This window comes from Callospermophilus lateralis, chromosome 5 (assembly GCF_048772815.1).
Source record: "Callospermophilus lateralis isolate mCalLat2 chromosome 5, mCalLat2.hap1, whole genome shotgun sequence".
Classification (NCBI taxonomy): domain Eukaryota; kingdom Metazoa; phylum Chordata; class Mammalia; order Rodentia; family Sciuridae; genus Callospermophilus; species Callospermophilus lateralis.
In genome coordinates, this window is record NC_135309.1 from 73,313,097 (window position 1) to 73,332,822 (window position 19,726).

At 49.9% G+C, this 19,726-nt stretch overlaps 1 protein-coding gene across 5 annotated transcripts in view; it reads left to right on the forward strand.

The window, feature by feature from the left end:
* Nrg2 (neuregulin 2) overlaps positions 1-19,726 on the forward strand; it is a 179,362-nt gene that overhangs the window by 135,158 nt on the left and 24,478 nt on the right. For all 5 annotated transcript variants that reach the window (XM_076855972.2, XM_076855973.2, XM_076855974.2 and 2 more), the window contains exons 2-3: positions 7,281-7,452; positions 13,856-13,974. In XM_076855972.2, the coding sequence (XP_076712087.2) occupies positions 7,281-7,452; positions 13,856-13,974 (291 nt within the window). The remainder of the gene's footprint in view (positions 1-7,280; positions 7,453-13,855; positions 13,975-19,726) is intronic.

Below are 19,726 nucleotides of genomic sequence, written 5' to 3' on the forward strand. Positions count from 1 at the left end.
GACTCATTGGCCAAGGATCTGTGGCCCAGAGAAAGCCAAAGGCCCAGCTGGGTGCACACTCCCTCTGGGAGGCCTGTCCCAGGAGCATCAGTGGGGCGGATACCTTACCACACTTCACAGATGAGTTCCCCTGTGCCCACTTAAACCAGCTGTGTTTTTAATTTTTTTCCCTTTCTTTCTTTCCCATTTGAACTTGGAGTCTGTAATTAACCTCCAATAGGTTGCAGTCACTTTGTAGGTGAGAGAGGATTGGGGAGGGGGCTGGGCTGCAGCCCGCTGGCCCAGGACAATGTGAGACTTTGATGCCGGGCAGGCTGGCCGAATTGTCTCCAGGTGTTGCCCTGCAAAGGGGACTGCTCAGTCTTAGTCATGAGGTGAGGATCATTAACCCTTTTAAGAGCCCGCTGCCCCTGGCCCTGGTTGCTGGGAGGGAGACAGGACCAGGTCTTCCCGGGCCAGGTTGCCCGGCCTCGTCCTGGGCGTCTGTCTTGCTCTCAGATCTCTGCAGTCTCCGCACCCACCGCCCACTGGAGAGGAATGAGGTCAGGCCGCTGGCACAGCGGCACCTCCTGGCCTGGGGGCTGGGATGTGGGGAACAGCGCTGGTTGTTGTTCTGTGTTGCTACTTTAATGAGGTGCTTTCTGGGGATTGCCTGTCAGGCGGAGACAGTCCAGATGCCCTGGTTTGGCACCAGGGGACAGAAAGCAGAAGCCACCAAATACCTTGTGGCCCAAGCTGAGGCAACAGGGAATGTGTCCTCAGGTTTTATGGAACCTGTCACCGAGGGAAATCTTTTTGTGGAGACCTTCTTCTTGTTCTACTAAAGCTGCCAGAAGTGATCCCTGTACCCCATGTTCCCACTCCAGAGAACCCTGGTTCTGCTGCTTAGTAAACACAGCTCCAGGAGGGTGAGAGCAGGACAAAGTAACATCTCAGCTTCCCAACCCAAGGAGTACGAGGCCTTGGTCTGAGGGGGACTCCCATAGGCCTGCCTGAGCCATCAATTTGCCACCTGCCCCTCCACCTGCAGGAAATCAGGTGTCAGAGACAGCCAGGGGGAGAGAATTTCCTTCCCGCTTCTTGTGCACACAGAGCTTCCTCTTGCTTTTATCTGACAAACCTCATCTGTCCACTGTCCTGTGTGCTGGACCTTTCAGAGTCTCTCCTCTGCGTAGGGAAATATGCCTGGGCCCCAGCTCTGCTGTTCCTCCCTTTGGCCACAAAGCTGAATTGATGGAGAAGTTTATTACAGTATTGTTCATAGTAGCAAAACAAATGAAGACAACTTACCAGATTCATCTGAACAATGGAATATTAGGCAGCCATTAAAATAATTTAGAGCTACATTTATTTCTAGGCTTGGAAAAATACTCTTGTAATGTGTCCACTGGGTTGGGGGGAAGTGAATCTAAAGCATGTTAGAAATGTCTTGCAGGAGATATTTGAAAATATGAACAGTGGTTTTCTCTCTGGTGGTATTCGAATTGATTTAAATGTGTTTTTCTTTGTCCTTACTTGTATTGTGTAATTTTTCTACAATAAAAGTGTATTTGTTATGTAACGAAAAAATGACAGAGGGAGACAAGCTTAATTCCTGGAGGATTGGGGATGCTTACTCTATATACTCTATATACTCTATATATGGCTAGATCATTTCTGTCTGGGACAAAGCACAGGAGCTAGCACATAGTAGGCACTCAGTAAATACACATGGTATATTTTCTCACGAGGTTAAGTGCCTGCCCACTCTTGCTTCAGCTATTGTCCTGACAGATCCTATCTATCCCAGGAAGCCTGTTCTGCTTGGTTCAGCTCTGGCCCCAAGACACTCTTGGGACCTGTTAGGATGCCCACACACTAACATGGCATTCTGGGCCCTGGGCTGTAAGAAAGACTTGACAATCCCAGACCTAAATGAGAGAAGGTACCCAGGCTGGGGACTAGAGCTAAACCAGGTGCCCAAGGTCTGCTGTGTGACTAGCTTCTGAGCCTTGTCCCAGATGACCCCAGGGGTTGGTACTTGATCCAATGGCTGGAAGCCACAGGGGGAGAGGTGATGGTGGCTCAGATTAAGAAAGAGCTTAAAGTGCAGACAGTAAGATCAGGTCATTCCTCAATTTGTAAGCTGCTAATGCCTTCCCATCACACCTACAGAACAAATCCAGGGCCACCGTGGGGAGGTCACCCCAGTCCTTGCTGCAAATATCTGTCAGGGCACTGGGCCCAGGAGTAAGGGTGTGGAGGTCCCCTGGGCATTGTTCCAAGGGCCATCTGGTTTGTGTTCTCTGTTCTGCCCTCTTAGCCACTATCATTGTCTCCCCAAAGGAACTTGGCTAAAAAAAAAAAAAAAAAAAAAAAAAAAAATCTACAAGGTTTACCTGCCTTAGCTTTCAGGTGGTCCTTCTGAGGAAACTTTAAGAGCTATAAAAGAAAACTCTTTGCAAAGAACATGGCATGATTCAAAGAAAAATAAATAAATAAACAAAAGAATACGGCATGATTTAAATGTTTGATTATTTTTGTCATCCTTTGATCAGTGCTGTCCAATAGAAATAAAATGTAATCTGCATGTATAATTTAAAATTTTTCTGGTAAGCATGTAAAAAGTTTTTTTGTTTGTTTGTTTGTTTGTTTGTTTAAAAAAAAAAAAAGCAAATCCAGACTTCTCATCCTGCCTTTCACAATCCTATGGAACTTGGGTCCCGTCTACCTCTCCACACTCCCCTCATCCCACCCTCACCTTTCACCCTCCTCCAGCCACATAGGCCTCTGTTAGGCCCCTGAACTCACCAAGCTCATTCCTACCTTGGAGCCTTTATCCAGCTGATTATGGCTTCTCACTTGCTGTTGGTGACTTGCTGAGTGTCTATGCCCCTCATGCAAAGTCAGGCTCCCCAGGAGCAGGACACATACCTGTCTTGTTCAGTACTATATACCCAGCACCAGAAGAGTGCCTGGCATGGGGTCGGTTGATTAGAAAGTATTAAATGAATGAAGGGAGCCAAACCAGGTGTCCCTAGTGGGCAGGCACTTACACTCTTGAGTAAATATACCATATGTACTTACTGAGTGCCTACTATGTGCTAGGTCCTGTGCTTTATCCCAGACAGAAATGATCTAGATATATATGGAGTAATCATCCTCATCCCTCCAGGAACACCCAGATAGGGTTGTTCTGAAGCAAGTGAACTATCAAGAAGCGACTGTTGAGCCACACAGGGTCCTCACTAGGTTGGGTGGGCTCCTTGTGATCTGAAATGCAATCCTGTGTTTTCCATGAGGTCAGGGAATGACTTTGGAGCCCCAATTCCTTCAGCCCTCTGAATGAGGATCATGCCACTGCCCATCTCTGTGTGATACACCCCCAGCTCATCACCACAACCACTAAGCAGTGGCCGCTGGCTCAGTGCACAGTCTCGCACCAGAACTCAGTCAGGAAATGAGGTGGCAGAGTGAACACTGCTTCTCCCACCAGGTGTCACCCTCCCCCTCCCCTATCTGGCTAGAAGTGAGGTGGCCCATGGTGGTTGGGTCAGGGGATTCCCTGCTGTCAGAATTACAAGAAAAGACAACACACTTTTGAACCTGTGAAGAGCTCTCTGTGCCCCAGTTCACAAAAAGGAGCAGGGGGATAGCGAGAGGTCACCCTAGACCACGAGTTTAGATTACCAGGTAAAAACCAGAATTTGGAGCAAAGCCAACTGCCCAGATGTGTTGTCTGTCGCCAGTTGTTGAGCTGTACGTTTACAACGTGTGCACTTTTCTATGAGAAAGACACCCGGGAGCCTGTTAAAATCACCCGCCTGACTATTCCTCACGGGTTCTGCTTCAGAATGCTCTGGATATGCCCCGGGCATCCACTGAAGTTTTGAAGCTCCCATGTGATTCACATCAGCATCTGGGTTTAAGCACTGAGATAAGGCGTGTCTGGGAACTCTATAGTAGATGCAGGAGAGCAGGGTGCAGGGAAGGGAAGGGTGCTGAGGCAGGACTCCAATCTCACCTAGAAAAATGAAGTGTCTGAAAATCCAACAGATTAGTAGATTCATCGCTCATAAAATGTCTGGATGAAAAAAATAAAAGATAACAAACAAACAAAACAAAACAAACAAAAGCCAGCATTTTAAAATGTGAGAAGCAGGTGACTGGGGGCGGGGGGTTGGAATATTGTAGCCAAAAGGTTAATAGTCTTAATAATTCTAAAGAGCTCTTAGAAATCAATAAAAAGATGAGCACTCAATAGAAAAACAGACTGCAGACATGAACAGGCAATTCCAGAAGAAGCAATACAATGGACCAATACACTTATGAAAAATGTTCAGCCTCATCAGTAATCAAATAAATGCAAATTACAACAACAAAGAGACGTTATCTTTTGCTTAGCTAATTGGCAGAGATGAAAGATATGATAATACCTCCTGGTGGTGAGGCTGTGGAAAAACAGGCCCCGTCATTCACTGGGGGAGTACAGACTGGAGGAGCGTTTCCAGAGGGCAATTTGGCAGTTCATGAAGCTAAAAAGACTATATACCCTTAGATGCAACAAGCCACTTTTAGGAAGATGGCCTTAGGAAAGAATTGTGGATAGCAATAATAATAACAGCTGACCTTTACTGAATGCTCTGGGCATGCCAGGCTGTGTGTGCATTGTCTTCTACTCCTCACAACCATCATCCCAAGAGGTAGGAGCTATTATTTATTACCTGTATTTTATAGATGAGGAAACTGAGCTCTAGAAGTATTAAGTCAATGACCTAAGGACACAAAACTAATGAGTAGCAACACCTGGATTGGAACACAGGCAGTGTGAGTCCACTCTTACAGCTGTGTCTGTTGGTGGAGCAAGGAGATGAAGCCACAAGGATGTTCCTCTGGGGATATTGGTGATGGGAGGTGAGGACATGTTTACTGCCTCACAACAGGATTCAGTTGCATAAATTTTGATACAGCTGCACAGGAATATTATGCAAGGATGAAAAATGATTTGGTGGAAATATGTGTGTGAGTTCCAGGGTTTTATTTTTTCATATATGCTTAGGAGATCTCTGAAAGGATATCAAAGGAACTGGTAAAATTAGTTGTCTCCTGGAAGGGCAACTGAATATCTGCTCTGAACCTAGAGGGAGTGGGGGGCGGGTATGGCTCAGTTTTAGATACTCTTTTACAGTTCTTAAATTTTGAATTGTGAATATATTATCTATAAATATATGCACAGAGAAGTTATGTTACAGAACTTGTTCCACATAATTTTATTTCCTTGAAATGCTGTTAAGGGATCCAAGAAAAAAGTTTCAAGTTCCTTACTTAGATAATCTCACTGAAGTCAATAAAGACACTTCATTAGCCAAGTTCATCCCATGTTCCTCACAGAACATTTTTTCTCAAGTAATGTCTATTTTCATCTCTTCAGATACTTGTGTTTCATAGAATTCAGTTTGGTAAATGTTATTATTAGTATTTTAACAGCAAGGTGAAAGGATTACATTGTTTTCTTAAATGAGAGAAACGTGTTATTGGCCCTGATCCCATTTTGTTTAAAATCATGTGTGTGTGTGTGTGTGTGTGTGTGTGTGTGTGTGTGTGTTCATTCTGAGTACTGGGATAATGGATGATTTTGTTTACTTCTTTTTATCCGACTGTTTTTTAATTTTCTAAAATGAACAAAATTATTTCACAAGAATCATTGCTTAAGCCATTCTTTTTTGTGGTACTGGGTGTTGAACCCAGGTCCTCACACACCCTAGGCAAGCGCTCTAGGCTGTACCACTGAACTATGTCCCCAGCTCTATGTATTTTTAAATGTTTTCTTTTGAAGTTCCCTCTGTCCCTGGCACCTCATCCCCATTGACTTCGTACGGACAAGCAACAGCTCAGGGTTAAGTTCAAGGAGGTGCCTCCTACCTCTCACCAGCTCTCTCTGCCTGCCTTTCTCCAGAGCCAACTCTGGCCCATTGTCAGAGCTCTGAGCTACCAAGAAAAGGACCAATGACCTAGACAGGGCCAGTCAGTCTCCAGACACTTCCTGGCCCTCGAAGTCCCTCTCTTCTGCTATTGAAAAAATTTGAACCAGGGTCTCCTCCTCAAAGAGAGATGAGACTGCAAAAGTCGACACTAGCCTGCTCCCAGCCCGGCGCATCAGATTCAGACACCAAGGCTTTGGTCCCAGCTCTGTGACTTCCCAGCTATGTGGCTTTGGGTCAAGTTTCTGAACCTCTGAGTCTCATCTTTACCATCAATGTCAGTATGACACTTGTCTCACAGAGCTCAGGGACCAAATAAGAGTATGCACAGAAGTGCTGCGTGTCCTATAAAGGGCGACACTGATAGAATTTGTTATGTGTCTCTGCAGGGAGCGCTGGCTGGCTTGCCCTCACCTACCTCAGAGCAGGGCACCTTTTTTTCCCAGTTTTATTTTTAAGGCAGTAGGGAGAGGAGCAAGGAGGCAAAGCATTGGGCATGTGGAAACAGAATGTGTTTAAGAATAATGGGGATTGGTGGCTCCGTGATAGAGCGCTTGCCTAGCACGTGTGAGGCACTGGGTTCAATTCTCAGCACCACATAAAAAAATAAAATAAAGATACTGTGTCCAACTACAACTAAAATATATATTTAAAGAAAAAAAAGGATAATGGGGAAAGCCTCTCAGCTTGGTGCTCACGGCTTTGCATCCTCGGTCGACCTGTGCCCACCAGCACAGTCCATGCCTAGCCACCCCACTCCTCCTTACCCATTTGCCAGACCGTCCCAGTGGACCACACAAGATCTCCCACAGTGCTGCCTCGGCCAGACTTCCCTCTCTGCATCTTCCAACCTCATCTTTCGCTCTTAGCTGAGTGAACCCCATCCCCAGCACAAGGATGACTCCTCTGGGCTCCATTATTACCAGATTACCAAGACCCATGCTGTGATAGCAAAACCAGGTTCCTCTGCTAGGCTGGACTTCCTGGGAGTGCTAGCCAAGTCTGTCATCTTGGCCTGCCTTCTGCCTCAGTTTTCCCATGTACAAATGGGTTTAAACACTTCAGTAAGCTCATGGGGTTATTGTGAAGATTTTATAAGCTCATATAAAGCTCCTAGTACCATCCCAAGTATGAAGGAAGCGGATCTCACTGCAGTCTCTAAATGCAGGCAAATTGAGCTAAGCAATGAGAGTAGGAGGGGTGACTTCCAGACTCACTCTCCCCTCCCCAGCCCGAGCCCCCGACGAGAGCCCTTAACTGCTTATGCTCGGTGCTACCTCCACCGTCACCACACTCATGCACTTGCCTTGTACCCCATAGCCACCCGGCCCAAGCTGAAGAAGATGAAGAGCCAAACAGGACAGGTGGGCGAGAAGCAGTCGCTGAAGTGTGAGGCAGCAGCCGGGAACCCCCAGCCCTCCTACCGCTGGTTCAAGGACGGCAAGGAGCTCAACCGCAGCCGAGACATCCGCATCAAATATGGCAATGGCAGGTGAGCAACATCCACCCCACCCTCTGTCCCCTCCTTCTAAGAAGGAGCTGGCAGAGCTCAGGGATGTGCCCCAGGCCCAGCATGGAGCCAGTCCCAGCCCCTCTCTCTGTTCCCCTTCCTTGCCACCCCCAGCCCCCCTCCTTGCAGTCTGGGTGGGCCCTTCTGATGATGCTGAGTGGATGAATTGCACACCGCAGACAAGAATTAAGCGACCAATGTCTCTGGATGGTTGGAGGCAATTTGATTGTCGAGGTCAGCTTTAAATGTAGAATATAGAAGTCCTTGCTTGTCCCAAAAATTTCTCAAAAAACACAGCACAGTGTCCAAAAGCCCCCAAATCTGGTAATTTGGGGTGAAAGGCCCTGCTTCCAGAAAGCCTGTGGGAGGTCACACAAGATGAGTGGCTGGTCTCTAAGCTCAGCTAGCTAACCCTTGTCAGAGAGCTTGGTAAGGAGAAAGGGTTTGGTTGGTGTGAGGGGAGTCTGAGCCTCCTATGGTATGAGAATTTTCTTTAATCTTCAATCAGCGCTCCAGGGGATGGACTCAGAAGCTCCCCAAGTATCGGGCTGGGATTTAGTTTCTCATCCTTCTTGGGTTGGTCAGGCAGGGGACTTCGGGCATCAAGGGAGCCAGGATTCCATGAGCAGCCCCCTCGTCTTTCTGCAGGCTAAACGGATTTTCCACCTGACCTTGCTCTGTCAACCCTCTTAGCTAAGGAGCACCCCCAGCCTTCTCTGCCCCCACCTGCAGAGGAGCTTGTAACTACTCCCTTCCTGGCTATCATTTTTCTCCTCAACCCCCACCACATGCAAATGAAAAGGATTTTAGAGAATGTCCAGCTTCATCCACAACAGAAAGTGATGGAAGGGAAGCCCGGGCTCAGGCCACACCTGGTTTGCTGTGTGGCCTGGTATGCTTGCCTCCTCTGGGCCTCAGTGTTGGGAACCTGTGCAAGAGGTGGGAAGGGGACCACCAGATAGGCTCTGACTGTGCCACTTTCTGACTCTCCTTCCAAGAAGAGAGGTAAAGATAGAATTGGTCGCCTCAGAAAGTGGCCCAGGCAGAAAAGCATTTTAAAGAATGTCCAACCTGGCCCACAACAGAAAGTGATAGAAAGAAAGCCCGGGCTCAGGCCATACCTGATGTAATTTAAGAGAGGTTTGGTTTAGATCAAAGTTTCTGTCTGACAGAATGTCACTTCCTAAGAAAACTGTGCTGGCTAGGGGAGGGGTGGAGGGTGTTCCCGTGTGTCCCCAGTCTACAGTGTTGTCAAGAAATTCAGGCCACCCACTAGCTCACCTGAGGTCACCCCACCCTCTGCCCACTGCCAAGAGTGACTCCAAGCTAGAGAGGAGAATGAACAAACTTCTTGAAGCTGGAGCTGGTAGGACCCTGTCTCCCTTCCATCCTCTCTGTCTAGAAAATGGCCTCTCCCCTACTTCACTGAGAGCAGAAGTCAAGAGAGTGCTCATCCTCACCCTCCACATTACTCCCAAGTCACCCCCCACTGCCCATCCCCAGACCCTCTACCTGACCCCACCCCATGCTGGCCCCAGGCTCCCCTTGTGCACATGCACACTCGCCCTGGCCCCGCCAGCTGCCTCCTCTCTCTGGTAACTTCAGCCTTTCTGTTCCTGCAAACTCACTACTGTCACTTCTCTTCTGAAGGCTTTCCTGCTGGGGTGCTGTCTCCTCATCCTCCTCCAACTGTTGCCCCGTCTCTCTTCTTCCCTCCACCACCGAGAGCAGTCGCCGCCCTGCTGGAGTCTGACTTCTCTGTGTGTCCCCAGCCTCTCCTCTCCATGGCTGAGGCCCTTGAGAGACCCCACTGACCTCTGGGCTCCCTAACCCCAGGCCTCCAGGCCTCCCGGCAGCCCTGACACAGGCCATCTGCTCCCTTCACCCTGTGGACTCCCCCTGTTCCTCCTGGGAGTCTGACCACTGAGTTGCCATGATGCTGGCTTTCCTGTATGTTGGGCTTCACTCCTCCCGCTCTCCCTCTGGAGACAGAGGCCCCAAGCCTCCATCTCCAGGCTTGATGGCTTTTTCTCAAGAGTTCCAGACCCAGGCCACCAGCTCAGCATTAGACACCTCCCCGCCCCCCGAGTCACCTGCAGGTGTTTCAATTCCAAATTCAATTCCTCGATACCCTGGCCTCTCCAGCCCAGCCTCTGCTTCCTGTGCTCCCTCTCAGCTGTGCGCACCCAATCTGCCTGCTGCCCATCAGCTGCCCCCTTTGCCATCCCTTCAGGAAGTCCAGATATCGGGGGGGGGGGGGGCGCCCTCTTCCCTGCCTGTGCATTTCTTTCCTGGCTTCTCTGCCTCCAGCTGCTTTTCGGCCACTCTCCACCCTCCGGGCTGCAGGCCTGCTATGAAATCACTGCTGTGTGTCATGTGCACAATTTACCCACTATGTGCCAGGCATCCTGCTAGAAGCTCGGGATACACTGGTGAATGAAACAACCATGGCCCCTGCCTACAGGAATCTCTAGTCCAGCTTCCAGTGTAGACCTGAGTAAAAACTCCTTCCTTTCTTCATGAAAAAAAAAAGATGGGCCTTACACACCCAGTTTTGGAAGTCCACAGACCCCCGTGAGTGCCTACAGGGGATGATCTTTAACAGGGACACCTGTTTGTTACTTCCCAGATCAGGAGAACCTGCAACATGCTGGGTACAGCCTTAAGACTCTTCAGAGCCTTCTGTCTGCACATCACTGTCCCCTGTTTCCTGACCACTGCTCTCCTGACCCCTGGTCTTTACTTTCATGACACTAATCTGTTCCCTGTGCTTGTCCCTTTTGTCCCTGGCAAAGTTCTCCAAGGTGCAGTTTAAATGTCATGTCTCAGGGACATGTGCCCAAGCCCTCCAACTCTTGTCTCTTCCAACAGTGCCTTAGATATGGCTTCATTGCATTGTGGAGGGATCTGTCACTGCTAACATGAGAGACATCAAAGACTAGCCCCCCTTCACCCATTCTCCCCTGTGGACCTGGTGCAGATCTAAGTTCAGTGTTGAATTGATGAGAATCCTACTGGGCCTCACCTCCTGGGTGGGGGACCCACTGTGGTTGGGCAGGAGGACTTTGGGTTGCTCATCCTCTGAACCTGATGCTTCCTGCGTAAGCCTCAGTTTCATCTGACAAATGGGTGACCCAGTCCAGCCTGATGAGGTCTTCCCCTGCATATAGTAGGCCCCAGAGTCTGAAGTGTACCCCGAGCCCCTACCTGTCAGAGCCTTATCCTTTGTGCTATTCTGAACCATCCTTGAATCACCTGTCCTGCCTCTAGGATCCCAGAAGTGAGTCGCAAGTGGTGGAAAAGTGCACTGTAATTGGGAACTTCTGATTTCCTGTTACCAAGAGCTCTTCAGGAGGATTCTGATATTGCTTCTGCCACCTCTACACGCTACCCACCCCCCTACTATACACATCTCACCTAGCATAGGGACCAGGGACAGGAGGCTTCTTTCTGGAAAGCCCTTCTCTGTCCTCCCTGCCGGCCCTGCAGCAGCCTCCACAGCCCTCCTCGCATACACTCCACCTGCCCAGGCTGTGCTCTGTCTTGGTGTCTCTGTTGGCCTGCAGAGACCTCCTCCCCATTGGTACTGTCTGTCTCTGTGCCACCACACTGCAGTATCTGACCCAGCCTTCCTGTGCCAGGAAAAAACTGCCCCCTCAAGCCCTGGGCGCAGGGCCCTCCCCTGCAGAACCGCGTGTTCCCTTATTTATGAGGGGCAGGCTAGAACAGGCCCCTCGGGCTGGCAGGGGGGAGGCGCTGAGGAAAATGTGCAGCCGCCCAGATCCCATTCCTGCCAGCAGAGAACCAGCTGGGGAGGGTGGGGATGGGCACCCTTCTCGGGGCAGACCTGGGTCAGCACGGTGATGGGGCACCAGGAACTGATAGCATCCTGCTGCCGGGAAAGCCAGAGAGAGCTGTGAGTCCTTAGGGACGGCAGCTGGAGCTCGCAGCGAGGACAGAGTATAGTGGTCCCAGCAACTGCCAGGCCTGGGAGACCCACGGAGCCCTCCTTCTCACCCCACCCAGAGTCTCTGTGTCTCTGGAGCCCACCTCCCTGAGAGCCATATGTCCCCCGTAAACCAAGATGCCTGCAGCTGGCAAACCCAGAGAGTGTTGTCACCTCTTTTTCATTCCTCTAAGGGGCAGGGCTCTCCCTGAACCCTTCCTTCAAGTTCCAGCTTTCTCCCCTCAAATGCCCTGAGCCTCACTCGGCCTTGTCCTGCTACGTATGATGTCATGCAAGGGAAGCTCCCTTGAATGTGACTGTGAGTGACAAAGAGGGTCTGGCTCTTAGTCCCCTCAGGTGATCCCTGCCCTCCTTGTCCAGTGCCTCGAAGTGAGAGCAGCCTCGTCCCAGGGAAGCTGGGCTCTGTGGTGTCTAATTAGGCTAGAGCAGGGAAGGAGAAGCCTGCTCAGTCAGAGGGGCCTCCGGGGCTCTACTTAATGAAGGGAACAAACTTTAATTGACAGAAGAGGGTTGTGGGCAGGCACCAGGCCAAGGAGACAAAGACCTGCTCAAGCCAGGAAGGGTAGGGTCTAGTCCAGCAGCTGTCACCACACTAGTGAGGACATCATCCCAGCAATAGGCTCTGTTGACAAGACAGCTTTGCAGCACCTTCGTTTGGGAGTCTTGGGGTGAGGACATCTGGGAAGAGGTCTACCTTCAGAAGAAAAGCAAGTCCAAGAAAGAGGTCCCTAAAAGCATAGGCCAAGGTAGGGACTGTGAGCCAGTTTGCATCTCTATGGGCAAGCCTCTCTGTTCACCTGCCCTTGCCCTCCTTACCCCAACAGTGTCCTGGTTCTGTTTTGGTCCCTGGGGTGGGGCAGTGACAGCTCTACTACACCCTGTCCCGTGAGCCATTATCCCTCCAATCCACTACAAATATTCTGGGAATCTGTGTTTTTTGTTTATTTGTTTGTTTTGTTTTTTAACTAAAGACATCATGTAAAGACATTTCCATGCTACTTCTTGCTTCCCCCTGGGGTCCAGGTTGGGACCTGGGCTTTTTTCAGAGCTCTTGCTAGCCCCTGAGAATACTGGGGCAGAGGGGAAGGATGGGAACTGGGAACAGACACTTTCAGAGCCTAGGCATGCTAGGATAGGTGCAGGGAAGCTCTAAGAAGAAAGGAGAAGTTTGACCAGAACTTCAGAAAGAGGGGACCCAGGGCTAGGGACACTGCAGTCACAGCACCAGGGGCGGGGCATGCAGGGACTGGATGAAGAAGGGGCCTAGCCCCAGCTTCAGAGGCCCAATATGCCGCATGTCTCCACTAGCTACAGCACCTCTGCCTTTACCTTGCTGGGTGACCTTGGGCAAGTCAGGAAGCCCTCTAGGATTTAGCTTTCCCATCTATAGGAAGAGACACCCAGTTCAGCTCTGGGATCAAGTCCAAGATCTTTTTGTTGCTAGAAGTACAAGTTCCTGGCACACAAAGGCACTCAGTAAGCATTTGTCAAATGAATTAATAAATGAAACAAAAGCTCCTTGGAGAGGTCACAGAGTGCCCCTTAGTGGCAGGGCTGATTGGAAGGCAGGAGAGAACCACAGGTTTGGACTGGGATCTGGGCACCGTCGTCAACTGATCCTCTCAAAATTGTGGCTCTCCCAGGTACCTGGGTGTCTGAGTCCACTTTCCACTGTTATAACGGGGGGCCACAGACTGGGTAATTTATGAGCAATAGAAGTGTTATTTGCTCACAGTTCTAGAGGAGTCAAAAATTCAGAAGTTACATCTGGTAATGGCCCTCTTGCTTCACCATAACACGACAGAAGGCGTCACATGGTGAGAGAGGATGAGGAGACTCAACTTGCTTTTATAACAAACCCATTCCCATGGAATCAACTTTAAGCCACTCATGATGGAGCACTTGTGACATTAACCCCCCATTAGGCCCACCTCCCCACACCATCGCTTTGGGGATTAATGAGCTTTGGGAACACATTTAAACCATTGCTCTGGGAATGGGTCCTACGTATCCAGTGTGACAAGCAGCCATTTCTAAGGAAGGTTAAAGCTGCTGAGAATGAAGACGTAGCCATGTGACTTCCTAAGGGGCCTGGCTCTCTGCCCCCAGAAAAAGTGTTACAAAAAAAGGCCCAGTCTTGGGAAAATAGACGTGAGAATTCATAGATTTAGAACATGTGTGTAGCCATTAGCCCCAGCCTGGTTTGTCCTGAGGGCCCCAGTCTGCCTCCAGTTCCAGGGCTTCAGCATTCCTTCTGGACCCCAGGAACGGCCAGCCTGAGGGTATCTACTTTCCAGCCAACCTGCAAGGCCACTGTGGGTCTGTGGGGAGAGGTGACTGTCGGGCGACTGCTGGGGAGCATCGTCGCTGCCTCCCCCAGCTCACGCCTCTCCCCCTCTTTTCCCCCTCCCTAACCAGAAAGAACTCACGACTACAGTTCAACAAGGTGAAGGTTGAGGACGCTGGGGAGTATGTTTGCGAGGCTGAGAACATCCTGGGGAAGGACACCGTCCGGGGCCGGCTCTACGTCAACAGCGGTAGGTGGCCCCTTGAGGAAGGGAAGGGTCCCTGAGGGCTTTGGCAGGGTGGATCAGTTGCCCCCCAGCCTTCAGGAGGCCCACACATGCTCCATCCTGCACTCGACTCCCCTCCCTTCTGCCGCGGCCATATCAAACCCCAGATCTCAGCCGATTCAGAGAAATGCAGTCGAAGCATAAATGTTTAGCTTTGTTATCTGGGGCTGGAAGAGCCGCCAACTCTCATTTTAAATACCCTGAAAACTAAATATTTTGAAATCAAGAGGTGGGGGTGGAGGGAAGAATATTTTTAGAAGGCAATTATGGGAGGCTGGGTTGCCCGGAGCAGGGCTGGGGGAGAGGCAGGCCCCGGGCGCTGCCAGCTGCTTGCCTGTGGATGCTGCTTTGCGGGCACCTGAGTGCAGGAGGTCATCTCCACCGGGGCCAGGGCGGGAGGACTGGGGGCTTAGATCCCCTGGGATAGCCTCTTTGGACATGGCAGACTCTCCCACCAGACATCCTCTCTCCTCCAAGACTACACGGTCAGGACCTCATAGTGCTCCTGAGCTTCTCTCTGCAGTGGCAGATCCAGCTGCAGAGCAGAGGGTGCCTTCCTGCTGGGCTGTCCTTTCCCTTGACTGGAAAGGCACCTTTCTTCTCTACCAATGCTCCCTGTCCTTATGCAGTGCCCTCCACTCTAACCCCAGTGCACCAAATCCCACAAAGAGACTTCCTGCTCCCAGCACCCCCAGACGGAGCATGCCATTCAGACACCTATTTATTGGGATTTGCTTTCAGTCATGCCCATCACAGAATCTAATCCTGTATGTATTGTCGCCTGTTTTCCACCAGACTTCCAATACTCCCAAACCCATCGTTACCTAAAAGAGAACTTGTAACGTTCCCCGTCCCATGGCCTCAGATGATAACCTAGCCAAGACCCTCTCTGCCCTGTCCTGGTGAGGGACAGCCCTGTTTTCCCAGCCTCTTGGGCTCCTTGCCACTATCCAGTCTGGATATTTCTCATAACTACCCCTCCACTCTAAGCCCACCTCAGGGGCAACCCTGGCACAAGTTTCATCCCTAATCACTTGTATCAGAACAGTGGCCTTTTAACACACATTCATTCAACCATGTCCCCAGCCTGTGGAGCCACAGGCCAGGGACTCACCCATCTGGCCCATGATCTTCCTCTGCAGTCTCTCCCCTTTCCATCCCATCCTTATTCCTTCTCCCACACCAGCTCTCCCCGGCAGCCTTCCTCCTAAGACCACCCCAACCTACTGTAGTGTCCCTCCCAGCTCAGGCCCCAGAGGCCCAGTAGTATCTTTTGAATTCAGATCTTAGATCATTCCTCGGGTCCCATACTGTTGCTGAACTTTCTCTGTGTGCACTCCAGTGGAGGGTGAGCCTCAGGGACGGGGATGACAAGGATAAAAGAAGTTACGATGACAGCTACTGTTTACCAAGCCAGACTCCACATTATTTCATGAACCCTGACTCAGGCCCAGGATGTATTTTATAGGTTATGAGAAGCTCAGAGAGGCTAAATATTTTGCCCAAAGTCAAACAGCTAATTAATGATAGAGCTGTACAATGTAAAATTCAAGGCAAACTTAGCCATGGAGCTCCATGGGGGGTGTATCTAACTTGTTTACCACTCTGGCCCCGGGGCCTGGCACAGTGCCCGACTCCTGGTAGGTACCTGGTAAATGTTATATTAAAGAACTCACAACCTGCTGCAAGGCCTTCACTGCCTTCTCCATGTCCCAAGCCAGGCAGGGTAACAGTAGGGGTATTTGCATCTCCACTTCTCAACCTGCCCCAAGCCTGGGGCAAGAGACTGTCTAGCACCTGCCACCTGTCATAGTGAGCAGACATCCACAGATACACCTTGGGCTTGAAGTCTCCTGTTTTATTAGTCAAGACTTTCTTGGTTAAAACTGACACGAATTCAAGTTAAATCTACCTTAAAGGAATTCATTTATTGGCTTGTAAAACTGGGAAGTCCAAGAGGTCAAACTGGCCTCAGAAATGAGAGTCTAAGAACATAGAGGATGGGTCAGGACACTCTCCCTCTGTGTGTCGGCCTCATTCTTTCCAGTTCTGAAATAGCTTCTCCCACGTTGGGGGAATGGAGTGGGAAGAGGAGGCTGTGGCCACAGACAGCTCCAGGCTTACCTCATCCCAGCACGCCACCTTGGTCTCTGGTCCACACATAGATCACGAGGATGGACTGTGATTGACCCTGATTAGGTCATGTGCCCACTGGCCCTGCCACTTGTTCAGGCTGGAGGGCACCGTCTTTGCCAGGCTTGTCTGTGTATGCAGGGGGGCTACTGAGAGGCAGAGCCCGAACCATGGCCCTGCCATACCACATGGAGAAGCGTTCCCTCAAGGGGTGCTCTTCGTGGAGAAAGAAGGTAGGGTTGCCATGCAGAAAGTCACAGCCATGCCTGCTCTGCCACACTGGGCTTGAGACCTGAGGTTGGGAGGGTTGGAAGGCTCTCAACTCCTTGCACAGCCCCTCCAGCCTGCAGCGGGTCATGCTCTGATCCTTTGCAGAACCAGAGAGTGGAGCCTTTGGGCTGGGCCTGGAGGGCAGATCTGGAATCCAGTTGCCCAGTGCCTGTAGCCTGGCGGGAGGGACGCAGGGCAGGGCAGTGGAGAGTGGAGAGATTTGATCTAGTCCCAGCTCTGTGTCATTCAACCCAGAGCATGTTGCCCCGCCTCCCTAGTCTTCAGTTTTCCCCTCCTGAGGCTGATCTATAAGCTTCTTCCCCCTAAAATTATGAGATTCCTGGTGATCTTCTGGCTGACGTCCTGTGCACCTAACCCACATGCAGGCGGAGTACACACCTCTTCTGCTGCCCTGTGCAGCCCATGCAGGCAAGAGCCTGCTCTTCATGTGGGGAGCTGAACAGGGCCAATGCAGGTGACCAGAAGACTGGGGGCATTTTCACAGGCAGAGATGCCTGGGCTCCTTGTTTATCCACAGAACCCAGGAGACCTGCAGCAACCACACCCTGAGGAGGGGGCGGAGATCGGGTGCAGGCCCTGCCAGCCCCCCTCTGACTCATCCCTAGGTGGGTTGGCTTGGCCCTCCCAGGCCCCAGGGAAGCCAAAGCTACAGGGGCGGGGCATCAGGAGCTGCAGGCTGCGCAAGGGACATCACTCTGGCTCTTGGAGGGCTCCGGCTCCTTTCTGTGGAGCTTAATACTCCTTCCCTAAACCAGAGCAGACCCTCGTCACAACTCTGCCAGCTCACAAGAGGTTTCCGACCTTCCCAAGCTGCTGGCAAGAAGAAGGAGTTAGCAGAAGTTTGTGGAAATTTCAACAAATTAATCAGCCACGTCTGAGAAACCAGCGTCCATGTCCCAGGTGAAAGGGAACTCAGAGACATCCTGGGGTAGCCATTCCAGATCCAAGATATCAGACTTTGCCCCAGAGGTTTGAAGTGGGGGATAACAGGACCGTGGAAGTCCTGCAGAGACCCAGGCTTGTCCTCTAGCTGGGGACAAAAGGCGAGCTGTGTACTCTCACTTGCACATTCAGCACGCTCTGCTGTGAGCTCTGAGGAGTTCAGTCTTGGCCCCCAATCAAGTCCTTCACAAGGCAGGAAGATAAAAGCTGGGCTCAAAGCGTCTGCCTTTTAGAACAGGGCAGGGAGAAGACAGTCCACTGCACCAAAGGGCAGCGGGCTACTGTGAGAAGAGAACCTAGATGTATCAAGAGGTGCTAGGTCTAGGTCTCAAAAGAGAAGCAAAGATTTTTCTATGAACAAGGGAGAAAAGTAGCTGCTGCAGCAACAGGCAATGGGGAGATGGCTCCCCAGCACCAGCTGCCTCTCCACCCTGCTCCTGCTTAGTCTTTGAAGGAAGGCCCTGAAGAACCCACCCATACCAAGTCACTAATGGCTGATAGTGACTTCCAGGGGTTGTCCCTTCTAGACATTCTTTAAAATTAATTTTTGAGGCATAATTTACATTCCATAAAATTCACCCTTTTAAATAAGTATACAATTTGGTGGTTTTTACCCAGTCACCAAGTTATGAAACCATCACCACAAATTCCACAATATCTTCATCACCCCAAAAAGAAACCCCATACCTATTAGCATTGCTCCCTCCCTCTGGCCCCTGGCAACCATTAATCTACTTTATGTCCCCATGAGTTTACTTATTGTACACATTTTATACAAATAGATTTACATAATATGTGGCCTTTTTGCCTGGCTTCTTCTAGTTCATGCAATGTTTTTTTAAGGTTCAGCCACATTATAGCGTGAATTAGTACTTTGTTACTTTTTATGGCTAAATCATGTTCCACTGTATGAATGTGCCACATTTTATTTATCCATTCATTAATTTGAGTTGTTAAGTCACTTGGATTTTTCCATGTTTGGGCTATTATACATATTCTTGCTCTGGACATTTATGGACAAGTTTCTGTATGTACATAGGTTTTTAGAACTCCTGGAGCATATGGTAATTCTGTTTAATTTTTTTTAGGAACTACCCGACTACTTTTCAAAGCAGCCACATCGTTTTACATTCCCACCAGCAATGCACAAACTACCAATTTCTCCACAAACTCACCACCACTTGTTATTATCCCTCTGTTTTCCCACCTTCCTAGTGGGTGTGAAGTGGCATCTCATTGTGGCTTTGATTTCATTTTCCTAATGATCTCTCGGGAATATTTACATTTAAAACCTACAGAAAAGCTATCATCAGCCAAGGATACCAGACTAGTCCCTGGGCTGGCAATAGAAGGAACTTTTCTCCAAAGAATCAGATATTATTTGTTCATTCATTGATTTAGTAAATATTTGTTAAGCACCTATTATGTGCCCAGCACTCTGCTAGATGTTGTGGTTCAGTGAAACATGAGAGATGTCTTTCTGCCCTAAGGGAGCTTACATTCTATTGAAGGAGCTAATAATGGCATGCCTCATCATTTAATTAGGATAGAATAAGTACTACAAGCAGAAATAGATGAAGCAAATAGGAAAAACCAGGAAGGAACCTGACAACTGGGGAAGGTGAGGGAGGCCAGAGGAGTCTGATACTGGGAACGTCCTGGGCAGGAGGGCTCCTGGCTTATTATCCTTATTATCCTTGCCCAGATTCTACCTGGGAAGGAGTTGGGGCTTTATCCTGAGTACAAAGGGAAGCCATTGGAGAACTTCCATCATGGAACTTACATATTTTTAAAGACCATATTTTAAAGACCACTGTGGCAGCTGCCAAGCAAAAAAGTCAGCGATGAAGGCAGGAAGGTGGAGATGAGGGTAGGAAGACCAGTGAGGGGACTATGTGGTCATCCAAGGAAGAGACACTCCTGGATTAGAAGGGGAATTGGGGAGACAGGCATGGAGCCTCTTGAGGAGTTAGAAATGGTGAACCTTGGGGATGAGAGGTAGTGGGGAATAAAAGAGAAATATAAGATGCCCTCTAAGACTTGGGTGTGTGCCATTTGGTTACTGACAGAGGGAAAGGTAGAGATGATGGTTGGGATAGATGACTAGGAGCTCAGTTTGGGACATGTTGAGTTTCGGGTGGTTGTGAGCCGTCCAAGTGCAGGTGTCAAGGGAGCAGTTAGGGAGCCAGGGGCAGTGCACGTGCCTACAATCCCAGATGCTGGGAAGGCTAAGGCAGGAGGATCTCAAGTTTGAGGCCAATTTCAGCAACTTAGACCCTGTCTCAAAAATATTTTTTTTTAAAGGGCTGGGGATGTAGAGCATCCTAGAGTTAAATCCACACTACTGGAA